The sequence below is a fragment of the Lepidochelys kempii genome, chromosome 7 (genome assembly GCF_965140285.1).
Source record: "Lepidochelys kempii isolate rLepKem1 chromosome 7, rLepKem1.hap1, whole genome shotgun sequence".
Taxonomy (NCBI): Eukaryota; Metazoa; Chordata; order Testudines; family Cheloniidae; genus Lepidochelys; species Lepidochelys kempii.
This window is the reverse complement of record NC_136386.1, coordinates 19,437,445-19,450,793: the sequence shown is the minus strand read 5'-3', so window position 1 is coordinate 19,450,793 and position 13,349 is coordinate 19,437,445. Positions and strand designations below refer to the sequence as shown.

At 42.9% G+C, this 13,349-nt stretch overlaps 1 protein-coding gene across 11 annotated transcripts in view; it reads left to right on the top strand.

Annotated features, from left to right (window-relative positions):
- The window catches only part of TMCC1 (transmembrane and coiled-coil domain family 1), a 202,349-nt gene that overhangs the window by 34,182 nt on the left and 154,818 nt on the right, over window positions 1-13,349 (top strand). For all 11 annotated transcript variants that reach the window (XM_073351268.2, XM_073351263.2, XM_073351258.2 and 8 more), the window contains one exon: window positions 11,535-11,592. In XM_073351268.2, the coding sequence (XP_073207369.1) occupies window positions 11,587-11,592 (6 nt within the window). In that variant the 5' untranslated portion in view covers window positions 11,535-11,586. The remainder of the gene's footprint in view (window positions 1-11,534; window positions 11,593-13,349) is intronic.

Sequence of the window (13,349 nt, the reverse complement as noted above, 5' to 3'; positions counted from 1 at the left end):
GGTGCGGGCTGTATGAAGGGGCTCAGGGAAGGAGGTTGGGGCGCAGGAGGGGTGCGGACTGTGGGAGGGAGCTCAGGGTAGGGGGTTGGGTGCAGGAGCAGTGTGGGGTGTGAAGGGGCTCAGGGAAAGGGGTTGGGGTACAGGGTGCAGCAGGGGGCTTCGGGCAGGGAGTTGGGGTGCAGGAGGGGTGTGAGGTGCGGCAGGGGGTTGAGGTGTGGGGTGGAGGAGGGGTTCGGGCTCCTGCCAAACGCCACTTACCTAAAGCAGCTCCAGGGTGGCAGCGGCGCGCACCAGGGCTAGGGCGGGCTGCCTGCCTGTCCTGGCCCCACGCCATGCCCCTCCGAGAAGCGGCTGGCACCATGTCCCTATGCAGCCCCTGGGGGAGGAGGGAGCACAGGGCTCTGCATGTTGCCCTTGCCACGCCTCCAGGTACCTCCCCCGAAGCTCCCATTGGTCGCGGTTCCCCATTCCCAGCCAATGGGAGCTGCGGGGGGGGGCAGTGCCTGGAGGCAAGGGCAATGCATGGAGCCCTCTGTCCCCCCCCCCCCCCCCCCAGGCGGCAGGGACGTGGTGCCAGCCACTTCTGAGAGTGGCGCGGGGCCTGCGGCACCACAGGGGGCAATCCCTGGGCCGTAGTTTGCCCACCCCTGCAATATGTAGTCTCTTCGTGTAGAAGCAAAGGCTGTATACTCTTGGAATGCCTGAAATCTTTTACTAGTACTGACTAGTCAACAAGTATATACCTTGAAATAATATATTTTTTACTTTAATCTTGCTTCCCGCCCCACTTTGATTTTGACAAGTTTTTCATCATCAATATTTTAATTGCTAGTGATTAATAGTTGGTATCACTGCATAGCTACTAGAATGGCTGAAGTCGTGGTTTCTCTTTCTAGCTATGCTCTAGATAGTGACCTCTAAAATCATGTAGGCATTAAGTGGATAAATAAAACAATATGTTCAGGCCTTTAAAATGTGTGTCTCTACTGAAACAGGGTACAAAAACTGCACATATGGGTATGTCTATGCTTTGAGCTGGAATGTGATTCCAAGCTCAAGGAGACATAATCATGCTAGCTGTGATTGAGTGTAGTTGCTACAGCTCAAGTGGCAGGATAGGCTAGTCACCCCAAATACGTGCCTTGTGTCTTAGATGAGCATATACTCAGAGCAACTAACCCATCCTGCAGCTTGCACTGCTGTGGGTACATTCTATTTTTTGTGCACTAGTCCAATGAGAGCTTAGTGCAAGTACATTGTCTTGAGCTGGGAATCACAACTCAAACTTGAAATGTAATCATACCCTTAGTGCACTTTAGGGATCAGTCAGATCTTCAATGCACTGACATTGGATCAGTGATCAGAAAAACAACTTTGATCACTGGTATTTATTGCCATACTTGATCAGACCAATGGTCCATCTAGCCCATGCTGCCTTCGGACAATGACCAGTGCCAATGCTTCAGAGGGAATGAACAAAACATGGCAATTATCAAGGGATCCGTCCCATCTCGTCCTGTCCTAGCTTCTGGCAGTCAGAGATTTAAGGACACCCAGAGCCTGGCCACTGATGGACCTATCCTCCATGAATTTACCGAATTCTCCTTTGAACCCAGTTATATGTTTAACCTTATCGACATCCCCTGGCAACAGCTTCCGCAGATGGACTGTGTGTTGCATGAAGACGTACTTCCTTATGTTTGTTTTAAATCTGCTGTCTATTAATTTCATTTGTTTACACCTGGTTCTTGTGTTATGTGATGGGGTAAATAACACTTTCTTCACTCATGATTTTATAGACCTATTTATGGTGACCAAATGTCCTGTTTTTAAAGGGACAGTCCTATACTTAAGCCCTCCTGCAGGTGTCCTGACTTTTTCTTAAAAACAGGCAAATTGTCCCATATTTTTGTTGTTCTCCCCCCCCCCGATAACTATTGGCAGGGGGTGGGGTGCAAACCTGGTGGCAGGGCAAAGATGCAATGTACTGGGCCAGCCATTCCCCCCTGCAGGTCTGCCGGTGCAGCCCCTGCTGCGTGCTGGCTCTCAGGCAGTGGGGCCCCGCCCTGTTTCTGGTGGTGGTGGTTACATGTTGCCTCTGCTGCCACACATTGGCATTGGCCCTTTACATTCTCCCCCTCTCCTTGCTTTGCCCCTTTGCCCCCCCAGCCCCACTGTTCCTCCATATCCATCCCCCCCCACGGAGCATGTCCCACTCCCAGTGCTGGGCGGAGAACCAGCCCCTGGTAAGAGCTCTCAGCTCATCAACACCCGGGCTGGCAGGCTCCTTCCTTCCCCCACTGCCTCTGGCTGGGCTGGCGCCCCAGAAAAGCCCAAGACCCTCCAGCCCAGGGTGCTGGCCAGGAGGAGCCAAGCCCTGCATGTGCCAAAGCCCCACACAGCACTGGCATGGGGAAGACTCTCCATCCCTCAGCTAAGCTCTTGAGTGGCAGGGAGAAAGCGATTTCCAGCCTCTTCATGCCCTGAACCTGCAGGCTCCACAGAAGCCTTTGTTGCTCTTCTCTGTATTTTTTTCAATTCTAACATATATATATTTTCACATGGGGGGACTGGAATTGTATGCAGTATTCAAGGTGTGGACGTACCATGGATTTATATAGTGCCATTATCATATTTTCTGTCTTATTATCTGTCCCGTTCCTAGTGGTTTCTAACATTCTGTAAGCTTTTTTGACAGGTGCTGCACAATTGAACAGATGTTATCTGAGAACTAGCTATGATGATGATACTTGTGTTTAAGGTGTACTGTACGCATCTAACCTAATGATAGAATTGCTGTCCTCTATACTAGCAGCATAATCAAAGATACCTTTGTGTGGGAAACCATGGTTTTGAGGCTTTGATGCTATGTATGGACAAAGAGCCTTTTATTCTAGAACGTCAGCATGAAATAGTTTCTGAAACATTTCTGAAATAGTACAAGCAGTAAGGTGTCTTTCACTCCTATTATGGCAAAAGAGATTGCACAGTAGCTAGTACTCTTTTACTCGAGTAGTTTGTTACTCCAAGCCCAAGCTTTGATCTTATTAGGCCTTATGGCTATTTGGGCGGTATGTATTGGTCAGCACTATTATTAAACTAAAGTTATAGCCAGAAAATACTTATGCAGGTGTTAGGATTGGGTAAGGGTGGTGATGAAAAATTAGCTACACTGAGGCACTTTTTGATGAGTCTCTGAACATGCTGCCCCATATAAAGTAGAAGCATGTGAAGAATTAATGGTTACAAGAATAGAGCTGATGAATACATTTCCTGTTTACCAAAGCATAAAATGTTCTGCAGGTGAGCCTTTCTAAATACCATCTGTTAATGGGGGTGGTGGTGGAAGGTTAAGGAGAGGTGGCTTCTCTCCTTCCCCCTCCCCACCCCACGAAAGCATGAAGATGGTTAATACCCTTCCAAATGACTTAAAGAATTGCCCTACCAAAACTATAAGCATTCAGCAGATTTGTCCAAAGAAAATTAGGGACAGGTCTCAGTAGATTTTGAAATCTAGTCACATGAGTATAACATAGGATTGTGAGCATTCCAGAACATGGATTGTCTGCATTATATTTTTACAGGGCTAAACACATCATTGAAACTTAATGTAACTTTATTTTTGGCTTAAGTAAAACCTAGTTATTATGTACTCTGCTAATTTATATACACAAATGGCAATCTCTCCCAGTTAGTTCAATAGCACGGTTCTGTAGTAAGATTTTCTATTCCTGTGACGTCAATACTTTCACACAATAAACTAGACTACTTTTATACTATAAATAGTCTTCTATTGTAGTTTAAAATATATATTGAATTAACAAAGTATATTTTGTGATTACCTTGGTTTTTATAATTGTTTACGTGCTAATTTATAAAATTGAGTACTGTCTCATCATAAGTATGAATAATTAACATAGTGATAAGACTTTGTGTATATTTATATTGGTTTAAATGGAAATGCTAAATATTTGCTTGGTTACAGAATATTTTATTCAAGTATCTCTACAACTTTAACCTTAACACTCCTCCCCTTGTTTGGAGACAGTTGTTTTCTCATTTTACAGATGGGAAACCCTGAGGTACAGAGGTTGACTTACCCCAGGTCTCTTTGGAAGAGTCTGGCATCATTGGTTCAGCCAGTCTTCTGTCCCTTACTCTAATAACTAGGCAGTGTTCCTGCCAAATCTGCGGCTATGTCTATACTACTGCTGGATTGACACTCTGGCAGTCAATGTACCGGGGATTGATTTAGCGGGTCTATTGAAGACCCACTAAATCGACGGCAGAGCGCTCTCCATTTGATCTCGGTACTCCACCCGGAATGAGAAGAGTAAAGTAAGTCAACGGGAGAATGTCGCAATAAGTTGGGCTGGAGTTGGGATTGCGTAACTTTGGTCGACTTACCTCTGTAGTACAGTATAGACATAGCCGGTAACACAGTTCTTTTGTGGTGAGTGAGAGAGAAGGGGCTCTACGAATTCATATGCAGCACTTTCCTGGTTTTCTTACTATTTTGGATAATTTCAAGAATAAGTTAAGAGAATTTAACAATTTATGATGAAAATTATGGGAAAATAGTCTGGCATGCTAAATACTAATTTCTTCATGTATTCCAATATTTTTTACATTCACAGTGTGGAGGTGGTCTGAAAAATATTTTTATTTGGCTTTAGATTCCTTTGCTCTGCTTTCTCTTCTCTGTTCCCATTTAAGCTGTGGTTTCTGCTTGCAATAAGATGCAAGATAGTGAATTGAATCAGCTATACAACGAGGGAGGGAGGGGCCCAGTCCTCCCAACCCCTGACTGGAGCTGGAAATTTAGCCCAGTTGCTCCTCCATCCTGACAGAGGGACAGCCAGGCCAAATTTGAGTGGTGCTGAGACTTCATGTGCCAGGTCGCTACGCCCCTTAGTCATATTTGGACTGGCTGCCCCTCTCTCAAAATGGAGGGGCAGCTGGACCAAATTTTGAGTAGTGTTGCAACCCCATGCACCTGCTTGGTCCCCGCCTTTGCAGTACTTTTGGCACCCATGGGCACCAGGCAACACCAGCTCCCAGGGAAGAAGTGGAGGGCGGGGGGATCAGGAACCTCGAGTCCCCAGGAGGATCGCAGAATTGAATCTGGGCATTTGGTTTTTCTGGGGAAGCAGGACGAGGGTGGGGTTTGGTACTTCCAGAACTACCTGACCTCTAGAAGGGATGGCGCTCTTCAGGCTCATGGACTGCCTCTCTGGGTAAGAGCTTGGGCTGGGTTTGGGGTGCAGAGATCATGGCGCTGGGTGCAGAGGGGAGAATTCAGAGCTTCGGTGTGGGGGGGAAAATGTGGAGCTGGTTGTGGGGCAACAGGAAGGGAGTGTCTGGATATGGGTGCAGGGGGGAAAGAGTGTAGGTCCGGGTGCAGAGGCAAGGGGTGGGGGTCAAGGAAGTGTGTGGGGCTGGGTGTAGGGGGAGAAGGATGAGAGGGACTGCTTTGGGGCCCCTACTTAAGGGGTGGCACCTGAGCGTTAAATGGTATGAGCTCTCTAACCAAGCCACTGTGGATTAGTTCTCTTGATTCCTTGGTGCATACTGGCCTCCCCTTTCTATTTCATCAGATGTAGCCACTCCTGAGATTTTTACCCACTTCTGAATTTTCAATATGGTACCTAAAAGAAGGTGGGGCACACATTGCTTATGCTGCAGCCAGTTTGTTACCTCTCACATCTGCAGTGGTTCGAGTTTACTAAGGCTTTCTGCCTCTGTTCCTTTCATTTAATCCTTTATCCATTTTGGCAGCACTCCCTTTGTTTCTCTCATTCTGAGTAAACTAATCTCAGGTGTTGTGACAAAAGTTTGTGCAACCCAGATTGCTTTTGGGTCCCTGCTTCTCCTGTGTGTCTCACTTTGGTAATTTAAACACTAGACTTCCAGCAAGTCTTATCTTTCATTAATCTACATGAAGGGTGGTACATGTCCTAGAACCTGTGTGTCCTCTGCTCAATATATTTCTTACTGACTTTTCCCCTTTTACCTCTCTCCCATTAACTGTCCCACGTTCTTCATACATAGGTAGTAATATTTTTATAATCCTCCCCCGACCCTTTTCCCATTTAATGTAACTCTCCAATCTGGCTGCCTTCAAATTCTTCTGTTGTAGCACTGTGACCAAATACACCTGTTTTGCCAGATATGTAGTCATTTCACTATTTATTTGTTCACACAGGTCAGTTCACTCAGTTATGCCCATTGCCAACTTCCTCTGAGAGTTCTCCAAACCACAGCTCTTTAGAACATTACACCTGTTCTGGTTTCTCCCAAATCCTCTTTCTGAAAGGATTACCAGTTTTGTACACACCCACAGTTATGCCTCCTATATTAGTTTGCTGCTTGATTCTGCTAAACAGTGAACCCTTTTGTCTTAATCCCTCTTATCAACTGAAGCTGTTTACCAGTGTTCCTATAATACTGTACTTTACCGTACGTGTCTATGCCTTCATACTGCCTTTCCAGCCTCACTTATTAAGCTTTATGCTTTGGTACAGAATCCCTTTTGGGCTAGCTTTTTGGAAATAGACTGGGCTTTTTCTTATCCTTCCTTTCATTTCCTAATATTTTCCCTCCCTGGGAGTAACTGAAGTAAAGTGCACTATCTCCAGCCAGGAGACTGGATAAGTAACTGCATAAAATTGCTGCCCAAATCTAGCCGTTTGCAGTAGGATCTGCTGATTTAGAGTGAATATTTTATAACCTTTTAGAAGCAAAAATAACAATAGTGTCTTGGCTAATTGAGCTTGGCTATTACACTATTGAGGGCCCTAATAATACCTAGCATTTGCAACATGTGTGACACTACAAAATATTCTGCAAAATTAAGGCAGAATTTTTTATTTTTTCATGTTGAAAATAAAGGAAATTATCTCTCCTCTTTATCCTGTAGTTCTATAGTGGTCTTGCTCTTAAGCTGTTGAGTTATTTGGAATCACCTTAAGCTGTTTTTCAGCTTTTACTTGCAAGTGTTTATATTTGTGAGAAAGGAGAGATATATTGGGAGTAAAACTTAACCCTCAATGCAGCAATCTAACAACTAAATCAAAATTTGTTGGACCAAGAAATTTGATGTCTGCAAAATATTTTGCTAATTTAGATCTCAGAAATCTGTCTGACTTTTGATGTTGTGATGTCACTGAACACTCTCTTAAAAGCAAAGTGAGCAAAGAATGGAGGGAATGGAATGTAACTCTTCCTCTCTGCAGCAACACGTTGTGTTTTGGAACAATCATCACCAGTAATATTTGATCTGTTACAGAAAGAAAAAATTGCCTCTGATATGCATCTGATCAGATTGAACTGGGACAGGGCATCTCCATTTGTCCCCCCCCCCCCCCATAGGCTGAGATTTTGACTACTTCTCATGAAAGAAACCATCTACAAGCTGAAGCTTTTTATTAAACCAGTCCCTGTGGAGGTTTTTGTTCATGGAAAATGCATGCAGGAGAAAATTTATGGTTTCTAATGGGAACTAGGAAATATGACTTATCCTTACCAGAGTCAAGAAGGGGAAAAGGCGAGCAACTGTCACAATATAAATCTCCAAATCAGTCTTTAGTACCTGTGGAAAGTGGATTATATGATGTGAAGGCTGTGCAGAATCCTAAGATTCTGTCTACCCACTGAGTTCTATAATGCCTTAGCATAGCTGTCCAAAGTTTTAATTGGCAAAAACTGGACAGTTCTTATAAGTTATGGTTTGACTTTTTTTAAAAACTTAATGGAAGTTGAACTTCAGTCCAAAAAAATAATTTGAAGTTAAAAGGCATACACGAAAAATATTTAAGAAAGACCATATATTTGAATAGCAAGTCATGATTAATTTTTATTGGTCAGAACGGTGTGGGAAGCATAGACATTACTCTACTTTCATGCACATCAGATTTACAAAATTACATTAGTTTTATTTTTTCAGTCAGGAAACTACATTTAAAAAGAAAAATAGTTATTTGCAGTTCAAGTTCTTCAGCTAAGATTCAGGGAAGGCTGGGTAGCCATGTTAAGTGAACATACTGACCTTTTTTATCTAAAGAATCAGTGAATCTTTCTCTGAAGAAATGTACTCACTCTGCTGCAGGCAAAACATTAAAGCAAGTTAAAGGAGTATGGGCTGGATGAATGGACTATATAAGGTGGATAGAAAGCTGGCTAGATCATTGGGCTCAACAGGTTGTGATCAATAGCTCCATGTCTAGTTGACAGCCGGTATCAAGCGGAATGCCCCAAGGGTCGGTCCTCGGGCCGGTTTTGTTCAATATTGTCATTAATGATCTGGAGGATGGCGTGGATTGCACCCTTAGCAAGTTTGCAGATGACACTAAACTGGGAGAAGTCGTAGATATGCTGGAGGGTAGGGATTGGATACAGAAGGCCCTAGACAAATTAGAGGATTGGGCCAAAAGAAATCTGATGAGGTTCAACAAGGACAAGTGTAGAATCATGCACTTAGGATGGAAGAATCCCGTGCATTGCTACAGACTAGGGACCGAGTGGCTTGGCATGAGTTCTGCAGAAAAGGACCTAGGGGTTACAGTGGACGAGAAGCTGGATATGAGTCAACAGTGTGTCCTTGTTGCCAAGAAGGCTCACGGCATTTTGGGCTGTATAAGTAGGGGCATTGCCTACTTATGACATGATCATTCCCCTCTATTCAGCATTGGTGAGGCCTCATCTGGAGTCCTGTGTCCAGTTTTGGGCCGTGGAGGGCTACAAAAATGATTAGGGGGCTGGAGCACATGACTTATGAGGAGAGGCTGAGGGAACTGGGATTGTTTAGTCTGCAGAAAAGAATGAGGGGGGATTTGATAGCTGCTTTCAACTACCTGAAAGGGGGTTCCAAGGAGGATGGATCTAGACTGTTCTCAGTGGTAGCAGATGACAGAACAAGGAGTAATGGTCTCAAGTTGCAGTGGGGAAGGTGTAGATTAGCTATTAGGAAAACCTTTTTCAGTAGGAGGGTGGTGAAGCACTGGAATGGATTACCTAGTGAGGTGGTGGAATCTCCTTCCTTAGAGGTTTTTAAGGTCAGGCTTGACAAAGCCCTAGCTGGGTGATTTAGTTGGAGATTGGTTCTGCTTTGAGCAGGGGGTTGGACTGGATGACCTGAAGTCCCTTCCAACCCTGATATTCTATGTTTATGATTAAGTGTAAGACAACTAGTAACTGAAAAATCCAATGGCAAGAATGTATATTAGAACCACTTCAAACTGGGGGCCTAATTCTTTACTGTGTAACACTGGTTTTATGCCAGTGTAAATCCTTTTAAGTCAAGATGTTTTCCCTGAACCATTTTACTTTTGAATTGTTCATATTTGTTCTCATAATGTGTTTTTTGGTTTTTTCCCCCCATTTTCTGTCATCCTACTTCAGTGATCCTGGTGATTCTTTTCTTAATTGCCTCGTTAGCAATGTGAATCTGAGGTGTGATAAATCAGTGGAGTACCCCCAATTTTACTACAAGTGCTGTCTGTCTTTGCAGCCTTCCACTTAGTGCTAATGTATTCGTAGAGCTTGCATATTTTTCCCCTCTAATTATAACGCTTATGGAAAAGTGCATAGTGGAGGGCACTGAGTATTGAAGTCTTTAGCTGCAGAATAGGTATAGCATAGGTAGCAGAGGTGCTAGTTCCCCCACACTGTCATGGCACATCTGTAGCCCTTCCAGGACAGGTGAGACAATAATTCACTCTGAAGGTCATTTAATCCTTAACCTCTTTGCCAAGACTGCCAAAAAGAGGCTTTTTGTTGGGATCCTTCGTATGAATCTCCTTCCCATTAGCAGTCTGACTGAGGGCACCACATTCAATTCACATACATCTCCAAAGAGTTTTAGGATTAGTAACAGCCTTTGGTAGTTACTGATCACGGTTTGATTTGAACTAGTGACCTAGGAATGAAGGGACAGATTTTCAAAAGACCTCCGGTTTGATTTAGACCCCAAAGTAAAGTGGCCAGATTTTCAAAGTACATCCAGCCACTCTTGTTCATCTCTAGGTCACTAGTTAAAATGTAGCCCAGATGGGTAGTTACTACATATTTTTAATAATCCTAAAGCTCTTTGGTGACCTACATGAATTGTCGAGTGATGGTTAGTTAGATTAGTTTATTTTTTTATTTTTATTTTTTTTTGTCAGGTTCCTAATGGTCAAGTAACCATATACAAAAAATTTCCCCAATGATAAACCTCTTTGGTAGTCTTGGAAAAGAGGCCAAGGATTGAATGGGCCATAGAGACTGAATTATGCATTCTCCACCTCACAGGGATACTAGCACCCTTGTTCTCAAAGGACTTGCTGTATGCTGATCACTTTTGAAAACCTGGATGCTTCATGTAGGGGTCTAGATAGAATCTGAGCTCTCTTGAAAATCTGCTCAAGAAAAGCACTACCAGTTCTCTGAGCCACCCAGTCCTCTTTTTTCAATGCTGTTTTGGTAGCAAACATACATCCTCACATTAGGCTTGTCATTCTCTTTCACCTGAAAATGGTAAACAGATTATCAGTGTACTTTTTGAATTGTTCAGATGTTAGAAAATATACTATCCTTTCTTTCTGAAAGGAAAACAAGGCGGTATTGGCTGCTTGAGATGCAGCAAGTTCCACTAAGTCTGGACCCAAAATCTTTTAAAATCTCTTGCACCCATTCCATTTTAGAGCTGCCATTCAAGGCTCCATTAGCAAGTCTTTGTAAAGAGGGCTCAAGCTTCATAGTTTAGGCTTTGTCTACACTGCCACTTTACAGTGCTGCAACTTTCTCACTCAGGGTGTGGAAAAACACCCCCCCCCCCCCCCCCGCAGTGCTACAAGTTTCAGTGCTGTAAAGTGGCAGTGTAGACCATGCACCAGCGCTGGGAGCTATTCCGCTCCCCAAGGTAAAGCGCTGCTGCTTTTGTCTTTTGTCAGTTTATGTGCTTCCATCACTGGAAAAGGTGTGGGGGGAGGGCAACACAGTTGCTGTAGTGGACTTGAAGATATCTGTTGTGATTCATGGCAAAGCATTGTCATTGGACTTAACAAAATATCAGTTCAGACAAAGTGACAGGCACAGAAGCTTAATAGATAAATGAGCTGAAAAGTGGTCTTATTTCAAATGGCAGGGGAGCCCAAAATAAACACTGAGCAAAGCTGGTTAACTTGTATCCAGAACATTTTAAAAATAAATAGAAGGGAAAGAAAAATGGCTGCACACCAGTCTGTTCTTGCAGACTCTAGCTTGAAATCCAGTTATGCTGTGTACACATACCAAAGACCATAAATTCTGAGAAATAGAGAACAGTCCTTCACATGAACTTCACAATTAATCTTGTAAGACTTAGTTTAAACTTCAGTTCTAATTATCTCTCTTGGGCTACTGTGAAACAGTTTTAGAAAGCTCAGCCTATTCCTGGTGCACTTAATCTGTCTTTTAAATTTAGTTTTAGAACATGCTCATTTTATATCATTCTTTCCAAATATATACATTTATCTCTTCTAAGAGCTAGACGTCATGTCCAATTTCTTTTGCAGCTTCTGTTCAATGGAGGGGCTCCTACCAGTCAGCCATGCATAAGGACAAGTGATGGAGGCAAGTATCAAATGTTTTTTACACTTCTGAGCTATTTTTGCCAACTGCTCAATTTGAGCAGCTTTACTTCGCAAAGCTATTATGAAATAACTGTCCGATTGAAGGAATATTTGAATGCATTTTGAGATGTAATAAGGAAGGTGTTGTAAAGTGCTCAGTCAAGTCTTTGACAGCATATATGGATTTATTACAAAATTAATTTGATGTGTTGCCATCTTTCTTCTCTAATTAACCAGATTTGCAGACTTTTGAGAGAGATACTGAAAGGGTTTGTATTTAATTTCCTCCCAAAAGGACAATGTGAAGGTTGTTAGGTGAAAAATTTGAGGTACTTAAGACAAGATCTACAAAATAGATGTTATCTAAAGTGTTATGGCTATAAATGGGGTGATCACACCAAACAACACTTGTGAATGTTCAGTCAAATAAAATGCAGTGATTAACTGTGCTGGTATTCACAGTCTTTCATTTGTGTGTGTTTGGGAGAGCAAGTTTTTATTTGTTCCGGGAAAGTGAAGGCTAGCCACAAGTAAATAGTTGTAAGAACAAATGCATGTCTTAACTATTTTGAAAAGGACTTTTTGCCCAACAGTAGGTTCATTAAACAAAAATACAAAGTTAGGCAGGTAACTTTCAAACAGAAAAAGGGACTTCCTTATGTTTGCCACTAAGGAACCAGGAACAAGTCAAGGCATTTTAGTAATCCAGTCATAAATGCACATAGAGAATACTTAGTGACCAGTTTGCAAACAGACTGTGTGCAAACAAGTTTTATTCATCAAACTATGTCAAACTATTTTCAAATATAAAAAGATTAAAATCATCTATTTGTGGTTAGTTTGTAAACAGAAAAAGGGCTACGTTGGTCAGGTAAGTGATTTTCACCAAATAATTCATGTACCTCTAGTTACGGGTGTTTTAACTGATCAACAAAGCTACCAGCAGTAAGCTATTAAATGTGCCATGGCAGAAGATGATACAGATATTATTTAGCGAATAAGTTGGCCATCTTTGTTCAACAAGGACTGCCTGAATAATGAATATTTTGGGAATTCTTAAAGTAAATATGGAGGTATGGATCATATGTCAAGTTATACGTTTAGTGTGCCACACAGTTTTGGGGGCTCTCTTGTTAACCACTGGGATTTGTTAACTGAACCATTTTGCATGTTGAATGAAATGGAAAATGTTTTCTAGTTTTGCCTTTTCTTCCAAAATTCAGCCTGAATAGAGACGTAGATTTGGACTGGGCCAGCTGCAGGAGGGTCCCCTTGCGGTGGCTGGGCTCCTGCAGGGGTCGCCCGCTGCTGGCATCAGCAGAGGTTACTGAGCATGCTGAGTTCGTGTGAGCATGCTCAGTACACCCTATGTAGCAAATTCAGTCAGCAGTTTTTCATACTACACGGTGGCTGGTCAGCCGTGGGGGGGCCCCCAATGTCACGGAGGTCACTGGAAGTCATGGATTCTGTGACTTCTGCGAACCTCTGTGACATAATCGTAGCCTTAGTCATAAAGACACAGGTCTCTTGAGAAGGGTTTTCTTAAGCAGTTCAAACAAAGGCATTGGGAGTTGGAGCTTCTAGATTTTACTAGCTCTGCCACTGAATTACTGTATGAATGTGGTCAAGTCATTAACCTTTCTGTGCCTTAGTCTGCCATTCAGTCTAAAATGCGGTTATACACTTACCCCCAAAGTTTTTGAGGCTTAATGCTTTCAATATGCTTTGAAATCTTCAGGTGAAAAGTACAACACAAGA